Raw genomic sequence first — 21,148 nt, forward strand, 5'->3', positions numbered from 1 at the left:
GGTGTTTCGTGGTCTTCATGTTGACCTTCGACCTTAAACCAATATTTGGGTCATGCGGGCTTTCAGATTACTTTTTCTTCGCTGTTTGATCATTCAGATTCACTGGATTGACATGTACGCGACATGTGTGACGTCCGTGAAGCATTGATCGAATTGTTTAGATGATGGAATTAAGTTGACGCTCGAGTGAATGTTGAAAAATAAGCTTAATGCGAGATGATGGGCCACCTGCAATTTCTTGGTTCTATCGGCCGGCATAAGCAGACAGCCATAGGTCCTCAGGGCCACCTGCAACGGTTTTAACGCCCAGCTCATGTCTTCTTGTTCGATCCAAAATTCCAAATACAAACACTGGAAACATGGAGAAGACTTCTCGATAGCTAAACCTCCGCTTGTCACCAACAACAACGATGGACGCGCCTACGCTGGTCGAGCACTTGAAGCACGAGGAGGAGGATACCCGGAGCGGCTTCTGCCCTCGTTCAGGCATCTTTCGCTCCCTCCACCGCCTCGCCCCCCGCCATCGCCCTCCCTCCGACCCCTCCCTCGACGCTGCCTCCTTCGTATTCTCCCTCCTCCCCTCTCATGAATCGACCCGCCCCGTCCTCCTCGACTCCACCACTGGCCGTCGCCTCACCTTCTCCGACCTCCGCCGCTCCGCCCTCTCCCTCGCCGCTGCCCTCCACCACGCCTTCGGCCTCCGCCCTGGCGACGTCGTCCTCCTCCTCTCCCCCAACACCGTTCTATACCCCGTCATTGTCCTCGCCGTCCTTGCCACCGGCGCCGTCCTCTGCCCCGCCAGCCCCCTCCACACCCCCGCTGAGGTCGCTCGCCAGGCCCTCGACGCCGGCGCCACGCTCGCCATCGCCGCTCCCGAGGAGGCCCACAAGGCCGCCGCCGCCATCGGGGTCCCCACCCTCCTCACCGAACGGGAGCCAGGGGACCCCGACGGGCCGCCGTCCGCGGAGGAGATGATGGAGTGGGGCGACCCCTTGGAGGCGCCGCCCCCCGCTCGCGGGCAGTCCGACGTGGCGGTCGTTCTGTATTCTTCGGGTACGACGGGAGCGCCCAAGGGGGTGATGTTGACCCACGGGAACCTTATCGCGATAGTGTCGCTGCTGCGGTGGTCGGCGGAGGTGAGCGGGTCGGAGGGTGACGTCTACCTGGCTTTCGTTCCGATGTCCCACGTGTACGGCATGGCGTTCTTCGCTCTGGGGCTGCCTGCGGCGGGGGCCACCACGGTGGTAATGCGGCGCTTCGAGATGGGGGCGGCGATGCAGGCGGTGGCGCGGCACGGGGTGACGAACATCCCGGCTGTGCCACCGGTGGTGGCGGCCTTGGCGAAGTTCTCCGGCGGGTGGGACCTGTCGGGTCTGCGGAGGGTGGCGACGGGCGCGGCTGCGGTAGGGGCGGAGGCGGCGAGCGGGTTCCGGCGGCGGTACCCGTGGGTGGAGCTAAGGGAGGGGTACGGGCTGACAGAGAGCGGCGGGGCGGCGACGTTCTCGGTGGCGGCGTCGAGGCGGCCGGAGGGGAGGGGAGTGGGACAGCTGCTGCCGGGCTTCGAGGCGCGGGTGGTGGCGGCGGAGGCGGGGGAGAGGGCGGTGGGGCCCGGTGGGGTCGGGGAGCTTTGGCTGAAGGGGCCCACGGTAATGAAGGGCTACCTGGGGGACGAGGCTGCCACGGCGGAGGCGTTGCCTGGCGGTGGGTGGCTGCGCACGGGTGACTTGGTGCGCTTCGATGAGGATGGCTTCTTGTTCGTGGTGGACCGCATCAAAGAGCTCATCAAGCACAAAGGGTACCAGGTAATTGCATCGCCATGAACAGTGCGCGCGCACACACACACAAGGAACGGAAGCTGATGCATGGAATGGATTGCAGGTGACTCCATCAGAGCTGGAAGCCGTGCTTCTCGCCCATCCTCACATACTTGACGCTGCAGTAGTGCCGTGAGTCTCACACTCTTTGGTCGTAGCTATCATCGACTCTGCGGTGATCCATCATAAAACACAGATGTCCTCATAATCAGGGTCTGTCGTACCGAATCATACCGCCCAGTATGAGTGGTACGTACCGGTCTGATAGGTTATCGGTACGCGGACCATCTAGTATCGGTCCGAGTGCACTGTAACATTGTAGCAGTGCTACAATACTCGGCACACCTGGGTGTACCGCTCGTTATACCGTACCATATCGGTACCGAGCCCAGATCAAAATACTGGTATGATACGATATTGCAAACCTTGCTCATAATAGTTGTTGTTGGAGTACATTGCAGGCTGGAGGACGAAGATGTAGGTGAAGTGCCCATGGCTTATGTGGTGAGATCACCTGAGAGCCAATTGACAAGTGAGGAGATCATCCAGTTTGTGGCAGCTCAGGTTCAACTCTCTCTCTCTCTCTCTCTCTCAACATTATTAGGTCTGCAGTAATTTGGATAGATCCTGGAAGCACTTCTCCATTGACAATATAACATAACACAAATATCATCCAAGAGTGACTGCTGTAATGTCATCAGCTTCGTTTATTCTTCCTGCATTAGATGAAATCCATACTATCTCAGACCACGAAAGACTGTTGATCTCCCAGGAAAATGGAAAGCTTGTAGCCTCACTTATCATTAGATCTGAGGCTCTGGCCAGTTTCTATTTGTTGTCATTTATTTTTGCTCGTCTCCGTGTGTTCATCCACTGGAAACCAGTCACTCTTAACATTCGAGTTTCACCACGAGATCTTAAGGGTTCATTTGTCAGATTTTACAGCTTGATATCTTGCTAACATGTGACATTATAAACCAAATCGCTATGACACTGAATCAACATAGCAGCTTCATAAGGAATCATCAACACTGTTTCTTGGATGGATCTATAATTCATTCGACGATTGGTCTCTCTGTTCTTGCTGCATGTTCAACAAACAATTCCATTTGTCACTCTGAACTTGTTAGAATGCAAAATGATAAAAACTAGCTCATTTGATTATTGATATCTCTGTTCCAAGTATAATTCTCCATTATCTAAATTTCTCATCTCTCAGCTAAGCTTCTTGATGAAGTGGCTTAAGTCCCACATATAATGATGAATAATCTAAGAATGTCTTATCTTATTATCTTTAGCTTTTAGATGAGACTAAAATTTAACAACAAAACTGCACACAAATGATGAGTAAATTTGGTGCATGTTAAACTGTGGCTTCTTCTATCATGGATTGACTGTCCAAAATTTGATCAGGTGGCACCCTACAAAAAGATCAGAAGAGTTGCTTTCATAAGCACCATTCCAAGATCACCTGCAGGCAAGATCTTAAGAAAACAGTTGATGGATAAAACCCACCCTGCCATCTTGCCAAAACTGTAGCAGCTTTCTTCTTTCAGGTACAACTTCTATCTACTGCAAGCTCAGTTGAATACAAGTCTCCAACTGCTGGCATATATGATTCTTTCAAACATGACGGGCAATATCTATCGTATCGACTATTTTGGTATTCACGTATTGCGTTTGTGTTTGCTGTACTTGCCGTAAGGTAAACTTAAAAAATTAAATGATGGCTTATTCATGTTCTAAATATTTAATATATTTACAAGTCTAGAAGATATAAGTGGAACATCACAATGAGGTTATTTTTACTTTAATCCACTGAATAGATTCACAATGGTGCAATGGATTCTAAATTTCTGATAGGAGGTTACTGCTACAGGACAACCCTCAAAAATCAGAAACACTTTGCTGAAAATTCTTGCTATTAGCAGTGCCAAAGTATTAAATGACCAAAGATAACTTCAAGATCATGCAGAAGTTTTGTCCTTCGTAGTTCATGAACTGCTCCAGTAATGCAAATGCAGACATATCTTAGTTGTGCAATTGAGATTTGCCATATTCCTTAAATGTGTTGTCACCTCAGTTATTATGTATTCTTCACCAAAACACTTTCTGGTTGCCGAAGATGAACTACTTACTCTCAATTGATTACAGAACAATCATGAAATCTAGATCAAATGCTATACGGTATAAGGTCAATTAATTCGTCTTAGTTCATTTCTGAATAATTACAATTCATTACCTTTAACTTTAGCCTCAGAATCTAAAATAGCAAGCTTGGTGCATTGCTTATCACTGTAACAAAAAATTAGAGGTGCCGACTTTTGGATTTTGCGACTTGAATCTGAAGCAAACCTTCTGCACTCTGACCAGAGCTTAGAAATTTCAAGTAGTTTCTTTTCTCAGAGAGAACTTTGCTTCACAATTCCATACCCTATACCCTTCTTATGGTCAAAGAATAATACACGTGTTAGAGAAGGTGGCAGTAGTGGACTCTTGCAAATTCTGTGACATTAATGCGTAATCGACACGTTATTTATTGATTCTGTAAGCATAAAGCTATAAAGCTATATATAATGTGAAATTTTTTTGATTAAAATTAAATAATAATAAATCAGATTTATGATGTGCATCGATATCATCTAGAAATAACTTTATCAGATGTATAGGAGGGGTATCATTTTCGGATCTGAAAAACCACTATTGATTTGCAAGAAGAGCTAGAGTTTCTTTCTTCTTGTTCCTATATTTTTATAGTACCACTTTGATTGATTGATTAGAGATAAGGAGAATGAGAGAGGAACTGTAATCTCTCAATGACTGTCATGTATTTACGTCCGTCATATATCATGTGTCGAACATCATATATTGTTTAGTCTCTAGAGGTCATGTCTCTATATAGGCGAGAACAAAGGGTCTAAAATAAGTAATTAGAAAAGTTTCTCCCATCAAAAACATCTTCTAAGGAATCCTATCTTAATATGAACTTTCTTTCTATTGGCTATAACTTTCATCAAAATTTAATTAGTCTATAATATATCTTATCAATTAAACAAAGCATATAGTCTAACATTCTCGGTCCATTAATTGATAAGATATAAAAAAAATTTAAAATTAAAATAAATAAAATAAAATTTGTTTGAAAATAATTTTACCTAATTTGATTCTAAAAATTTTAAAAAGCATTTTATACATGATCATGAATTTTAAAAATTAGTCAATAAATCTAATAAACATAATAATACTATATTAAGTTCAACTATCAATATGAGTTATAATGGTTATATGTCATCGATATTATACTCCCTTCTATGTACTATAACATTGTTAATCTTTCCTAATATAGTCCATAATGACCCTTGTAATTTATCTTCTTAAGACAATCCTATTATTACATTCAACTATAATATACATAAATATAAACATAAATGTAAACAAGTTAGTAAAAATAAATAATTTTAATTAAGCAAAACAAATATCAATAATAGTAGCCACATAATATGTATCACCGTATCTTTTTTGGCTTGCTCACAAGTCTTATTCTAAGAACATATTCTATATATATTTTAGACTATAAAGCTTTAGTAAATATATCAGTAATCATCATGGCGGTGCTCAGGTTCTTAATTGGTACTTGTTGTTTTTGGACTCTTTCTCTAACTATCAAATACTTTATCTCGATGTGCTTAGAATCATTAGAGTACTTACCATTCTTAAAGTAGAAAACTATTGCTGTATTATCACAAAATATCTTCAACGGTATGACAATTGAGTCGATTACAGCCAAGTCTTGAGATAAAATTTCATAGCCACAAAGCTTGATTTATGGCCTTCAAGCATGTCATAAATTCAGCTTCCATTGTTGATGACGCAATAAGCGATTATTTTATACTTTTTCAAAAAACTATCCCTCCAACTAACATGAATATAAATCCTGAAGTAGACTTCCTACCGTTGAGGTAATTTACAAAATATCCTATCACTTCAAGTTGATATGATCTCCTGTATGTGAGTATATAATCTTTTATCCAATACAGATATCTTATTACTTTTTTTTTGTAGCTTTCCAATATTCTATTTTTGGGTTGCTTTGGAATCTACCTAGTATTACAATTACAAAACTGATATTTAATCTTAGACAGGTTTAAGTATATAATGGACTTCCAATTGTGTATGCATAAGGAATATCATTCATTTGATTCTTTTCTAAGTTATTTTTCGGGCACTGGTTTTGACTGAATTTTTCACATATAGTAATAGGTGTATTATTAGCTGAATAAAGCTACATATTAAATCTCTTCAAGTCTTACTCAATATATCCTTTCTGAGATAGTCCTAATAATTCTTGAGATCTATCCTTGAACATCTTAATGCCAATAATATAGATTGCCTCATTCATATCAATCATCTTAAAATTTTTGTTGAGAAACATCTTGGTTTCATGTAATAAACCAAGATCACTATTAGCAAACAAAATATCATTCACATAAGACTAATATAACAAACTTTCTTTCACTAACCTTTAGATATATGTACTAATCAATAGTATTTTCTTTAAATCCGAAGGAAGTAATAGTATCATAAAATTTTATATATAATTGGTTATCCAAATAATTCATATAATATGCCTCTAAAATTCTACCAGAATCGAGCTTTGGTCAATTTTGCCTATTCTTTTTTCATCCCTTCGGAAATTGATTTCAGCCAACATCCTTACTTCAGTTGAGCTTTACATTATTGCTTGAAATTCTTATATATTCTTGTCCTTCAATTATTTGTATACTTGCATCTATCATGTAAAGTTCATGTTTGTATCGCAATGTTTCATATAGGCACATGCATTCCGTTGATCCGCATGTGTTTCCGATATGTGTCAACTTTATTATTCACAATGCCCCTTTTGTACTCTGGTGTTTGTGAGATTATTTGGACCTTTGCCAGAAATGGTAAAAGGATTATCTAGACCTTTACCAAAAATGGAAAAGGGTATATGCTTAGAGCCCGCGATGCTTTGCTGGCCCCCACTGGCTTCATCCAGATGTGGATGGATGACGCTCCCAAACATGGGAGATTATGTTTGGGATCCCACTTCACCTTCTATCTATTTGATATGATATCCAGAGCTTTAGTTATACTATTCTATGTGTGCTTTGGATAATAATGAAAAGTATGCAATGTCAATGCGATGTTGAGCTTCGATTTTGCATTTGTTCTTTGATATGTTCCGAAATGTTTTAGTTGTTATTGATATACTCCGAAATGTTTCATATGTCATTGATATCCAAAATGCTCCTTACATCTTTGATATGCTTTAAAATATTTCATATGTCATGGATATGCTTCTTATGCCAATGATATGCTCAAATTAGCCCTTACTCTATTGTTATGAACAAAACATGCTTCGAACGATACAACATTATAATTCTACATTCGTCGAGTGGTTATCTTCGAACTCTTGTATCTCTGCCTTGTATTTTGAAACCTTATTTGTTCGAAAATGTCCTCTTTGCCACGGATATGTTAGTCACTTGCTGAGGTTTATATGCTCACTCTACTGTTATATTTTTTTTTTTAGGATAGCTTGTTGCTCGCTAAAATGTTTAAATTGGGCTAAGGCAGTGGAAAGCTAGAAGACTTTGGGTAAACCTTTATTGGACAATATGTTTTTGTTGTATAAGTGTACTTGGTATCTAATAGAATGTTTATCCTAAATATGAACTTATGAGTTTTGTAAAATTGTTAAAATTATGTAATGATATAAACATGTGGTTCATGTTGGTTTTGTGATTGTATAAATTCCTACAACTATGGATTTATGATGTGGTTATGGTTTAGTTGAGTAGCTTTGGATTTTATGAATCATTAAGTGATATGATGTATGATTATAAAATGCACAAGTTTTGTGAATTGTGGATTGTAAAGGTAAATTCTGACTTGAATGTTTTCTTAGTATCCTCAAATGTGTGTTTGGATCTTGGATTGTTTGTTGAATTCTAATATTATCAATTTTGAGTTAGGTTCACACCTCCTGAATGAGAATTAAATTCAGGGGGCGTAACACTTACTACTCTCACTATGCTTACGAATGTGCTCTCTAAGTTTAAACACTTTTCGATACGATTTCATCGAACAAAATTTTTAAATCGACGTAATTTTTATAAAAACACTAATTCACACCCCCCCCCCCCTTCTTAGTGCCGATATGATCCTAATAAGTGGCCGCATGTAGCACTATTGCTATAGTCGGTGCTGCTCAACCACCACCATTGCCTCGCGATCATCAAAGATCACGATACAAACAATCTCACATCACCCGCAAGTAGGTGACAAGATGGACCAGATAGGAAGTTAGATCGATAATATACATAGATCATTCTAGCATTATAAATATTTTTTTTTTTAAGAAACTAGGCTCTAATACTAATTGTAAGCATAAAATCTGTAATATACTACTATATATAACGTGAAAAAAATTTTATGCCAGGATTGAAATCAAATAACAATAGATCAAATTTTTGACACATACCTTTCGATGCCATTTAGAAAGAACTTTATCAGATCTGCAGGGGCACCATCTTTAGATTCAAAAAATTATTATCAATCTGTAAGGAGAATTAGTCTCTTCTTTTCTTCTCTTTCTATCTTTTTATAATACTTGTTAGGATTAAGAACGACACAAAAAGGGGGGGTGAATTAGTGCAGCAGATAAAAACAACAAATTTAAACAACTTTGGAAAACTTCGTGCGATGAAACTCTTAGTTCGACGAAAACATTTTGAAAAGATGTTTGACTCGAATAAATTTGTAAGTGAGTAGAGAGGAGGAGATTAGACAATTTGCAACAAAGTAAAGTAGAATGCAGCAAAAGTAAAATACGCACCAAGAAGAGAACACATCAATTTTATAGTGGTTCGATCATCCAACCTACATCCACTACCGACACCTCCTCCAATGAGATCATCGATTTCCACTATTGATCTTTCTTGAAGGGTAAAGATCAATCACCCATTTATAGAACTTTTACAAGTGGCTCACTCTCCTTTTACAAACTTTCACACTTAGAAACGATGGAGGTGAACTTTCAACTTTTGTAAGTTGTTTCACTATAGTTTCGGTTCAGTTCCGCGCGTTGATGCGGCCGAGGTTGATTGTAAGCTGTTTCACTAGAGTTGGCGAAACTCTGGAGCATCAGCCTATTATAGTTTTGATTGATACTGGTAGCACTAACAATTCTATGGACAGTGAGACTGTTGACCGATTGGCCCACCACATTGAAGACTATGACAGATTCGAAGTAAAGATCATTGATGGATAGATTTTCACTTGTGATAGCAAAGGTTCCAAGATAAAATTGATTATACAGGGCCAGAAGTTTCATGCAACGATTACTACACTAAAAGACCGACCTGTTGCTTACACTATCAAAAAGTGAAGACCATACTTACTTGATCAACGGGTTGTAATGCGTTGCAGATAGTCTATGGCTAAAGTGCTGAAAGAGAAGCTCCCCGAGATTGATGCTGCTCAGCCTTGAGGACAAGGCTGATTTGAAGAGGGAGGAACTGTTAGGACCCTTTTTCTGAGCTTTTGAATAATGTTTATTGAGTCTGTTTAGTCCAGTTGTTTATTGAGTCAGTTTGGTTCAGTTAGAGTCAAGTAGAGGTTTATTTAATATTTATTTATTATTAGAGTTCAAGTCCTGATGGACTTTGGGTGGAACTCTATAAATAGGGATGTAACTACTTCTTTTCAGTAATCTATGAAAAATACTATTCTATCTTTTGACAAACCCTAGGAGGCCGATCCCCTCAAAGTGATCAAGGAGGGCCGATTCCCTCGAAGCGATCAAGGAGGCCGATCCCCTCGAAGCGATCATTATCATCCCCATTTCTTCCGTTTCTTTGACGATAAGACTTTAGGGTCTTATCATTTGGTATCAGAGCCTACGATAAGACTTTAGGGTCTTATCATTTGGTATTAGAGCGACGATAAGACTTTAGGGTCTTATCACATTTATTTAAAAAACTCAATTTAAGGTAAAAAGTACTGATTTAGATTTAACCTTTTTTAAAATTCTTATCATATCTATTTGTCTATCTATCAATTTGAAGTTAAAATGTCCAGTGAGAGTAATCACAAGGGCACATGTATGGTTTCAAGTTCTGCACGAAATAATTGAAATGCGCAAGCTAGTAAATTCTTTGCTTCCGTTTCAAGAAACATGCAAGTTGGTAATTGTTCTTTACAATGTTGTAATTTTTTTTCCTTTACATCAATTTCTATATCATGATAAAAGATAAAGTAGCAATCTTCTTTCAATATAAAAAATTCAAATAAGATATCATTTTAGAAAAATATAGTTGTTGACTTTCACATCGTTTCATAAAAAAAATCATGAGTATTGCATGAATCATTCTAAATCATAAATATTTTAAATAATGATAGTATTAAATATCAAATTACATTACATCCTATCATGCATGATCTTTGTTAGACCTAAATTGATTGACCAATAATTTCATTTGCAAAGTATTGATTTGAGTTTTTTTTTGTGTGATTAATCAATTTGAACCGAACAAAATCAGTTTTAATTTAGAAAATATTAATTTGGTTAAGTTAAACTGATTAACTAATTCATTGAACCAGATTAATTGATTTTGAATCCGTTAAAATCAGTTTTAATTCGAGCTAAAAAATGATTTGGACTGATTGAAGTACCCTTATTATTAATTTTTTATCATTATTTTAATTTAATTTAAATTTTATTAAAATTAAATATAATTAATTATGCTTTAATCGAAACTATGGTTGTTCAAATAAAATTAGAAAATCAAATTAAATCATAACATAATTTACTTCAATTTTCAAATATATAAACGGTTTTGATTTTGATATATTTTTTGCTTAATTAATCAATTTGAATCGAACTAAATTAGTTTTAATTTAGAAGATATTAATTTGATTAAGTTCAACTAATTAACTGAATCATGTTTGAATCGATATCTATTAGATCTGTAATCGAATGTTTTATCATTAAGCTATGAACCTAAACATTTAATATTCTTTTAATTTTAATTTGAAATCTAAATTTAATTTAATTTTAAAATTTGTTAAATTTGTTTATGTTAGTCTTTCACTAACCTGATAAATGTTCAAATCGAATTAAAAAATAAAATTGAATTAAAACTAAATTTGGACCAATTTAAAGTTGATTAATCAATTTAAATCGAACTAAATTAGTTTTAATTTAGAAGATATTAATTCGATTGAGTTCAGTAGATTACTTGAAGTAGATTAAATTATTTTGAATCTATTTAAAATATTTTTTGATTTAAATTAAAAAAATAATTTTAACTAATTTTGACACCCCTACCTAAAACTAAGATTGAAGTAACCTAATTTTGATTTAAATTAAAAAGTTAATTTGAACTGATTTTAATACCCCTACCTAAAACTAAGATTGAAGTAATCTAATTTTTATTTTTATCAATATTTTAATTTTAATTTTATTAAAATTAAAAATATAATTAATTATGATTTAATCAAAACTATGAGTGTTCAAAACTGAATTTGAACCATTTGAAAGTTGATTCGATCTAAATTTATTCACTAATAGTTTGATTTTAAATGCTATAGAAATAATCTGATTAATCAATTTTAAATTTGTAACTTGATTTTGATAGATATATAAATAATTTGATTAATCAATAGTTTCGATTTTAGTATCTTTTTAAATTAATTAATTAATTTTTAAAAAAACTTAACTAGTTTTAATTGAGAAGATATTAATTCGATTGAGTTCAACTAATTAATTGAAGTATATTAATTGTTAGGATCAAGAGCACTAAGAGGGGAAGGGGGGGGGTGAATTAGTGCAGTGGAAAACTTTTGACGATTTAAAACGACGTTCGTACGATAAAAACGATTTCGATGCAAAAGTCAATTCGGAAAGTACTTCAACTTAAGATTAAGCGAAAGTAGAGTTGAAGTAAAGTAATAGAGGCAGTTTGCAGATTAAGATAGAGAACAGAATGTAAATGCAAATCGAGATTTAGAGTGGTTCGGTCAATCTTGACCTACATTCACTTTTGGCTTCCTCCTCCGATGAGGTCATCGATGTCCACTATAGGCCTTCCTTCAATAGGCGAAGGCCAATCACCTTTTACACCCATCTTCTCCTTTTACCGGGTTTAGGAGATAACCCTTACAAGAACTCACTCACTCCTCTCTAAACAGAAATCTACGTTTAAACTAGAGGAGGGATTTCTCAAGAGATTGCAGCAGCAATTCTTCACTTTTAAACTCTCTGTGCTTGTGTGCTTCAACCAGGGATTGGAGGGGTATTTATAGGCTTCAAGTTGATTCAAACTTGGAGCCTAAATTTTTTCCATCCCGGGTTCCCCGGGCACGGGCGATACCACCACCCAGTGTTAGTTTTGACTAACACTACCCTAGGCGGTACCACTGCCAAGGTCTGGTGGTACCATTGTCTGGGGGCCAGTGCTGGGCGATACCACCGCCCAGATTGGCGGTACCATCGCCTGACACAGTCTCGAAGACTATGCCACGACGATGAGTCATCTTGGGGCACTGTTTGAGCCTCTTATTGGGCCCAACATAGTTCTTACATGGACCTAGCTGGCCCCTAATTGGGTTGGCCCAAATCCAATCCCAATTACATGCTAACTACGATTCCTAAGACATATTCTAAGCTAAATAAATCCCTATGAGAATTCTTCCGATGAGCTTCCGACGATCTTCCGACGAACTCTCGGCAATGTTCCGGCGGACTCCCGCCAAGCTCTTGGACTTCACAATGATCTTCTTGGCGAGTTCAGATGAGATTCTCTGGCAAGCTCCGCGACTTCTCGGCTGGTTCCTGCAAAACTTCCAACAAACTGTCGAACTCCCAATGAGATCTCGATCTTGACTTTGGGACTTCATTTTGCTTCATGTCTTGCTATCATAGTTAATCCTGCACATATAAAACACACTTCGATATAGACAATTAATCCTAAGCATCTAATCAAGTTGTCTGGCATGTCATTGGTCCCTCGACGCTTCGTCTGATTCTTCGACGCATCGTCCTCTCTTACGGCCTATTGCCCAATCGGCCAGTTGACTCCGCAACTCTGATATCCTTGGCACAATCTCCGCTCTTCTTGGCCCGATGCCTGAATCCATGGCCCAAAGCCTTCTATCGATACGTTGACCATTCCTTCGGCCCGACGTCCAATCTTCTAACATGTTCCTCTAGCACAACATGATTCTTCTGCTTTAATTGTCTCATCCTGATCGAAGCATCCTGCGTCACTCAAAACATAGATTAAAATATAAACACATATCAAGTGGTTTCATCATCAAAATATGAGATTCAATATTAATTTATTTTAAATCCATTTAAAATAGAAATTGGAATATGAGATTTCATCATCAAAATGTGTCACTCAAATAGAAAAGTTGGAGCGCTGAATTCTTTTCTTTTTGGAATATGAGATTTACAAATTGTGTGAATGATTGTTTGAAGAATTGATGACATCTTGATTTTTTCTTGCTTTGATTGAAAATAATTCTATTCTGTCGGTTGGGGTTGAATTTTTAAAATTTACTATGGCTGTGGATGGGTAGTGTTGTGAATGGGCTACTTCCTATGATGCAAATTGCGGCGGTAAATTACTCGAAACGTTTTATCTTTTGTTGCTCGAATCTTTATTGTTTTGTTGTGAAATCATTTAGTTCCATCGGTTGGGGTTGATTAATTGAAATCATGCACAGTGGATTTGGATGGGTTTTGGTGTGGATGGGCTATAGTCTATGTTCAAATTTGTGGCTAGAGATTTCTTAAAACCTTTTTATCTTTTATTACCTCAGAATTTAACAAGTTGTTTTGATTTTTTAGTCTTATAATTTTACATCTTTTACCAGTTTTTTGTGGACCTTGCTAATTAAGATTCTATATGGGTGCTCTCTCGATTTTAGTAGTCTAATTATTGTTCATTTACAAATCAAAATAATATAATCATGTTCTAATTTACAAATTCTTGCTTGAGGTAAAGCTATAGAAAAAAGACTTACTTCCATCACAGTCTCCTAATTAGTTAATGTGGGTAGTAGCAATATTCAGCATGTTATTGGGCATATCTAAATTTATTCACCAATAGTTCAATTTTCAAACAAGAGTGGTTGGTGTAACACCTAAAGCCCACGTACTACTTGGACCTACTATGCTCGATGGGATACAACTCGACTCAGCTTGCCAACTTCACCGACCCGCCCTACGTGTGCCCTAAGCAAAAGATCAAGAGCAAGCCTATGTTATCCTCCTCTCGTCGGAGTCCCTCTCGGTTGCTGGTCGGAGAGCGGTAAAGCTGAGCCTCCCGGCACTGCAATCCACAATGAAGTGCGACCCCAAATGGTACGAGCCGAAGCTCCAACTCCACTACCACCACTTCGAGTCCTCCCTCCACCTCTTTTGCCACCAGTCCGCCCTCAGGCCCACCTCTGACCTCTCCCTAGCCAAAGATGTCGGGGACTTGGCAATGTTCCTCACCCATGTCACCCCTTTCTACCTAGATAAGCCTGCAAACTTCCCCCGACAGATGGTCAACTTTCTTATGATTTAAATTTAATTTAAATTTAATTTAAATTTAAAATTTGTTAAAATTTTTTATGCTAATCTATCGTTGAAACTATGAGTGTTCAGATCAAATTAGAAAATGAAATTAAATCAAAACTAAATTTGATACCATTCAAAGTTGGTTCGATCTTAATTGATTCACCAATAATTTCATTTGTAAAGTGTTGATTTTGTTGAATCTCGTATTTTGATGATAAAACTACTTGATATATGTTTATAATTTAATCTGCGTTTTGAGTGACACAGGATGCTTTGATCAGGATGAGACAATTAAAGCAGGAAAATCATGTTGTGCAGGAGGAACATGTCAGAAGATTGGACGTCGGGCCGGTGGATCGGTCGACGTATCGACAGAAGGCTTCGGACCGTGGACTCGGGCATCGGACCAAAAAGAGCGGGTATTGTGCCAAGGATATCGGAGTTGCGAAGTCAACTAGCCGATTGGGCAATAGGCTGCAGGAGAGGACGATGCGCCGAAGAATCGGACGAAGCATCGAGGGACCAATGACAGCTTAGGATTAATTGTCTCGATCGAAGTTTTGTTTTAAGTATGCAGGATTAACTACGATGGAAGAAAGACATGCAGCAGAAGTTGCGCCGGAGTCAAGACAATGATCACGTTGGGAGTTCGAGAGTTCGACGGAAGTTCGGACAATCGTCGGAGGTTCTGTGGGAACAAATCCGAGAAGTCCATGAGCTTGCCAAAGAAGCTCGTCGGAACTCGCCAAGTGGATCGTCGCAAGTCCAGGAGTTTGCCGGAAGTCCGCAGGAGCATCACCGACGGTTCATCGGATGATCGACGGAAGTTCGCCGGAAGCTCGCCGGAAGAAGCGATTGACGCACCGGAGCAAGTTACAGTAAATGTCTTAGGGAATATCGTAGTTAGCACAATGATTAAGTTGGAAATGGGAGGTGATCCCATTAACTTAATCTTGGGGCAATTGGTCTCCTGAAAAACCCAAATTGGGCCGAATGGATCAACCCATTTGTACCCTGATTTCTGTTGGGAGGTGCAACCGCCCTAGCCAGGAGGTAGCACCGCCTAGGCTAAGTCTCCCAGCGAGACTGGGCGGTGCAACCGCCCCAGCCAGGAGGTAGCACCGCCTGGGGCCAGTCTCCGAGCGAGACTGGGCGGTGCAACCTCCCCTGATAGGAGGTAGCACCACCTGAGCTCGGTCTTCGGGCTCTGGCAGGAGGTGCAACCGCCTCAGTCAGGCGGTGGCACCGCCTGAGCTTGGTCTTCGAGCTCTGGCAGGAGGTGCAACTGCCCCTGACAGGAGGTAGCACCGCCCAGAGGCTCAGTCTTCGAGCTCTGCCAGGCGGTGCAACCGCTCCAGTCAGGAGGTGCAACCGCCTGATCTTGGAATTCCGGGAATTGACAGTTTTAAGCTCCAAATTTGAACTGGGTTGGGGCCTATAAATACCCCACCCATTCAGCACTAAAAAAGCATAGAATACACACCAAAATCTTGATCTTTTTCTGTGATTCTTAGAGCTCAAAATTGTTGTAAAGGCCAAAAGTTCTTCTCCCTCTATTCTTCCAAGTTCTGAGTTGTAAAGAGAGGAGAGAAAATTCTGTAAGGGTTGTCTCCTAAGCCCGTCAAAAGGAGTGATACTGTAAAAGGGTGGTTGGCCTTCGCCTATTGAAGGAAGGCCTCTAGTTGACGTCGGTGACCTCGTCGGTGGAGGAAGCCAAAAGTGGAGTAGGTCAAGATTGACCGAACCACTCTAAATCTCGATTTGCATTTATTTTAAGCATATTATCTTTACTGCAAACCTCCTCTAAAGCTTACTGCTTTCTGCGCATATACGATCGGGTTTCAAGCTTTGCACTTTCCGAATCAATGTTTAGACGTAAATCTATTTTTTCGTACGATCATCATATTTCAGTTTGCGTTTACGTTTTGATTTCAATCATAACTGCAAACTGCCTTTATATCCTTGCTTAACTGCATCTCGCCTAATCAAGTGATTTACGAATCAGCATTTAGACGTAAATCAGCTTCTTCATACGAACGTCGTATTTCAGTTTGTGCTTATATTATGGTTTTCATCATAACTGTAAACTGCCTTCATAGATTGATTTTAACGTCGTCTCACTTGATCTTAAGTTAAAGTAATCTTAGAATCGGCTTTCACATCGAAATCGTTTTTATCGTTGAAAGATTTCCGCTGCACTAATTCACCCCCCCCCTCTTAGTGCTCTTGATCCTAACAATTGGTATCAGAGTGGGGTTTTTCCCATTTCGGATTTACACACGAGAGAAATGGCTCTTCATGGCTTTCAAGAGGGCTTATCAATTGTTCGTCCACCGTTGTTTAACGGATTGGACTACACTTATTGGAAAACTCGAATGAGAGTTTTCTTGATTTCTATGAATTTGGATTTATGGAATATCATTGAAAACGGTTTTCAACTTCCCTCTAAACCAATGAACGAATGGTAGGATTTGGAGAAGAAGTATTTTTCTTTAAACGCAAAGGCTATGAATGCCTTATTTTGCGCTTTGGACAAAAATGAGTTCAATCGGATTTCTACGTGCGAAACGGCTTTTGACATTTGGCGAACACTTGAAATCACGCACGAGGGAACTAGTAGAGTCAAAGACTCGAAAGTTAACATTTTATTGCATGATTTTGAGCTTTTTCGAATGCAACCAAGCGAGACTATAGGCGACATGTACACCCGTTTCACGGATGTCGTCAATAGTTTAAGAGCTCTTGGAAAATGTTTTTCGGATTTTGAACTCGTAAACAAGATTTTGCGTTCTCTTTCTAAGAAGTGGGATTCAAAAGTAACTACAATACAAGAAGCTAAAAACCTAAACAACTTACCACTTGAAGAACTAATTGGTTCGTTGATGACATATGAAATGGTGCACAATGCACATGATGAACATGATGAACAAAATCACCTTTCAAAGAATAGGAAGGATTTGGAACTCCGGACAAATGAATACCACTTGAGCGATGACTCAAGTGATGAGGATAATGATGAACTTGAACTTCGAACACTAAATCTTAATAAGTTTATTAAACAAAAATCTAAAATAAACAATAAACTTGAACGAAGGAAGAGGCCAAAGAAGAAGAACACAAAGTGGGATGAATCGAGCTCCTCTGAAGACGAGAAGAAAATCAAGACGAGGTGGCAAACTACGCCTTAATCGCTTTCAATGATGAGGTAATCGAAATCCCCCTAATTTATTTTGAAATTACTTGATGCTTTCATGATGTATTTTCTCTTTTAGTTTAGAATTAATTTTCTTAAAAATTACATGTTTTAAAAAAAATTATGTTCATGCTAAGTAATTTCAAAAATGATAATATTGTATATTTTATGATAAACAAATAAAATGATCTTGATTGAAAATATGAAATCATGGTTAAGAAGTAATAATGTGTATTACGCTGATTTCCATTGTTATTTCTTGATTTTGATTAAAAAAATCATGTTTGATTTGAAGAAATGCATAATGATGAAATTAAATATTTTGATTAACAATTTTATGCCTAAGATTTTAAGCTATACATGATGATAAGTATGTGTTATTTTCATGAGTGTATTTAAAAAACTATGGCAAAAATGTGCTCGAATGCATGAACTTGTTAAGATTATTTTTCGGACTTTCTTGATTCAATGTTCAAATCACTTAATTGCCATGATAATTTTACACTATTACATGCCTTAATAACATGTTAGAAATTATGTGTTTTTATTATCATGAGCATGTTTTATCTTCATGATTGAACTTGAAAATCTATAGCAAAATCTTGTCCGAATGCATGAAAGTGTTAATTTCATTTTCGGATTCGCTTAACAATTGGTATCCTAACAATCGGATTTTCTCATACACTTATGAAAAATATTTTTCTGAAATGGATTTGATGAAATGATTCCTGCTTATAAATTCCATCTTGAAATATGGATGATAGTGTTTTTTTTTTTGTAAAGATTTGTTTCACATACATATCTCCTATGATTCATGTGTAGAGAAAGAATTTATAAATCATAATACAATGAGATTTCTTATGCAAAAAATAAAGTGCTTTTGTGATTCTTTGCATTGTTGTCTTGTATGCTTCATGTGATAATATGAATACATGAAACACTTATGATATGATTTTTATGCAATTCCTTGTATTCATGAAATGTTTATCTTATCACCTAATAATTCTTCTTGATATTCCTTATGTGATGATAAGAATACATGAAATATTCATTAATTTGTTTTGATACAAATAAGAAGTTTCGATCATGTATGGTAGGATGTAATTTAACAAATTTGGTACCATTATGTTACAAAATAAATGATGATTAGGAATCATGCATTAATGATGATTGTATATTTTATAATTTGGCATGATGCATGCAATGATGAAATATTCATGAATTTGAAATGATGCATGCAATACTTATGACAATGATGTACATGATGTATTACATATGAAATGTATCATGAATGCTTTAAATGATGAATGTTTGGTATCATGATCAACATGTTGATAAATGCTTAAAAATTTTAATGTTTGAGTATCATGTATGATATACCCATTAATGATGATTGATTTTTCGGTATCATGCATGAAAAATAAGGTTTTTGAAATTGTGTATGTTTTAATTTGAATATATAATGATGCACAAATAAAATTGATACTTACCTTTGTCATAATCTGAAAATTAAAAGAAAAAAGGGTCTTCCCTTCTTTTTGACAATGACAAAGGGGGAGCAAGAATTTCTAGCGTGGATATCATGAAAAGAGGCAAACTAGCTAGCTTACACAATTCAAGATGAAAGCAAAAATTACACTCCTCTAAAGAGAAGATGCAAATGTAACACTTGCCAAATTGTTTGCTTGCCTCATGTAAAACATTATCTCTTGCTAGTTTGGCATTTTGCTAGCTTGCACTTTGCAAAGAAAGCAAAGATGACACTTCTCAAAAGAGAAGGAAGAGCTTGTTATCTTGAACATCACAAGCTTGCCAAACAAAAATTGTAAAAGTGCTATCTTGCCTTTCTCAAGAAGCAAAACATGCTAAACTTACACCTTGCAATGGAAGCAAAATTGCGAGCTCAAACATTGCAAAGGAAGCAAAAATTTGCTAGCTTGCAACTTGCATATTTCAAGAAGCAAGAGTTGCCTTCTTGAACATCTCTAAATTGCTAGCTTGCAAGTTCTAAAATGTTGTAACATTGCTAGCTTGCATGTTCTAAAAGTGCTATCTTGTATGCTGTAAAACTTGCATATCTAAAACTTGATAGCTTGAATGTTCTAAGCATGATGTAACATTTGCTAAATTTTCTGGCTTCAAAACTGCATGATGATAAAACTTGATATTATGTTTTTCATGCAATAAGTTAAACTAATATTCCAAACACAAGAATAGTTGGACTTCTCCTTTTTGTTGATGACAAAGGGGGAGAAGTATGATGTTATGCATAAGTTTATGCATAAGTTCATGATGACGTGTTGCAAGTATTCATGATGAATATTACAATGACTTGAATTCAGTTTGAATTCAAGGTTCTATCAATATGGCATATTGATAGGGGGAGTTTGTTTAAACTCCGGGAGTTAAGTTTAACTCCGTCATCAAGTGGTTGTCATCATCAAAAAGGGGGAGTGTTGAATCTCGTATTTTGATGATGAAACTACTTGATATATGTTTATGATTTAATCTGCGTTTTGAGTGACGTAGGATGCTTTGATCAGGATGAGACAATTAAAGCAGGAAAATCATGTTGTGCCGGAGGAACATGTCAGAAGATTGGACGTCGGGCCGGTGGATCGGTCGACGTATCGACAGAAGGCTTCGGACCGTGGACTCGAGCATCGGGCCAAGAAGAGCGGGTATTGTGCCAAGGATATCGGAGTTGCGGAGTCAACTGACCGATTGGGCAATAGTCTGCAAAGAGGACGATGCGCCGAAGAATCGGACGAAGCATCGAGGGACCAATGACATGCCGGACAACTTGGTTAATTGCTTAGGATTAATTGTCTCGATCGAAGTTTTGTTTTAAGTATGCAGGATTAACTACGATGGAAGAAAGACATGCAACGGAAGTTGCGTCGGAGTCAAGACAATGATCACGTTGGGAGTTCGAGAGTTCGACGGAAGTTCGGATAGTCATCGGAGGTTCTGCGGGAACAAATCCGAGAAGTCCATGAGCTTGCCAAAGAAGCTCGTCGGAACTTGCCAAGTGGATCGTCGCAAGTCCAGGAGTTTGCCGGAAGTTCGCAGGAGCATCACCGAGGGTTCATTGGATGATCGACGGAAGTTCGCCGGAAGCTCGCCGGAAGAAGCGATTGACGCACCGGAGCAAGTTGCAGTAAATGTCTTAGGGAATATCGTAGTTAGCACAATGATTAAGTTGGAAATGGGAGGTGATCCCATTAACTTAATCTTGGGGCAATTGGGCCCCTGAAAAACCCAAATTGGGCCGAATGGATCAACCCATTCGGACCCTGATTTCTGCTGGGAGGTGCAACCGCCCCAGCCAGGAGGTAGCACCGCCTAGGCTAAGTCTCCGAGCGAGACTGGGCGGTGCAACCGCCCCAGCCAGGAGGTAGCACCGCCTGGGCTCAATCTCCGAGCGAGATTGGGCGGTGCAACCTCCCCTGACAGGAGGTAGCACCACCAGAGCTCGGTCTTCGAGCTCTGGCAGGAGGTGCAACCGCCTCAGTCAGACCGTGG

General features: G+C 38.5%; 1 protein-coding gene across 1 annotated transcript; it reads left to right on the forward strand.

The window, feature by feature from the left end:
- Positions 1-227: 227 nt before the first annotated feature.
- Positions 228-3,353, forward strand: LOC135616376 (4-coumarate--CoA ligase-like 4). Its single transcript, XM_065115563.1, has 4 exons — positions 228-1,802; positions 1,879-1,946; positions 2,276-2,378; positions 3,228-3,353. The coding sequence occupies exons 1-4, from the start codon at positions 411-413 to the stop codon at positions 3,351-3,353; spliced, it is 1,689 nt and encodes a 562-aa protein (XP_064971635.1). The 5' UTR covers positions 228-410.
- The last annotated feature ends 17,795 nt before the right edge of the window (positions 3,354-21,148 follow it).

Source organism: Musa acuminata, chromosome BXJ2-7 (assembly GCF_036884655.1).
Source record: "Musa acuminata AAA Group cultivar baxijiao chromosome BXJ2-7, Cavendish_Baxijiao_AAA, whole genome shotgun sequence".
Lineage (NCBI taxonomy): Eukaryota > Viridiplantae > Streptophyta > Magnoliopsida > Zingiberales > Musaceae > Musa > Musa acuminata.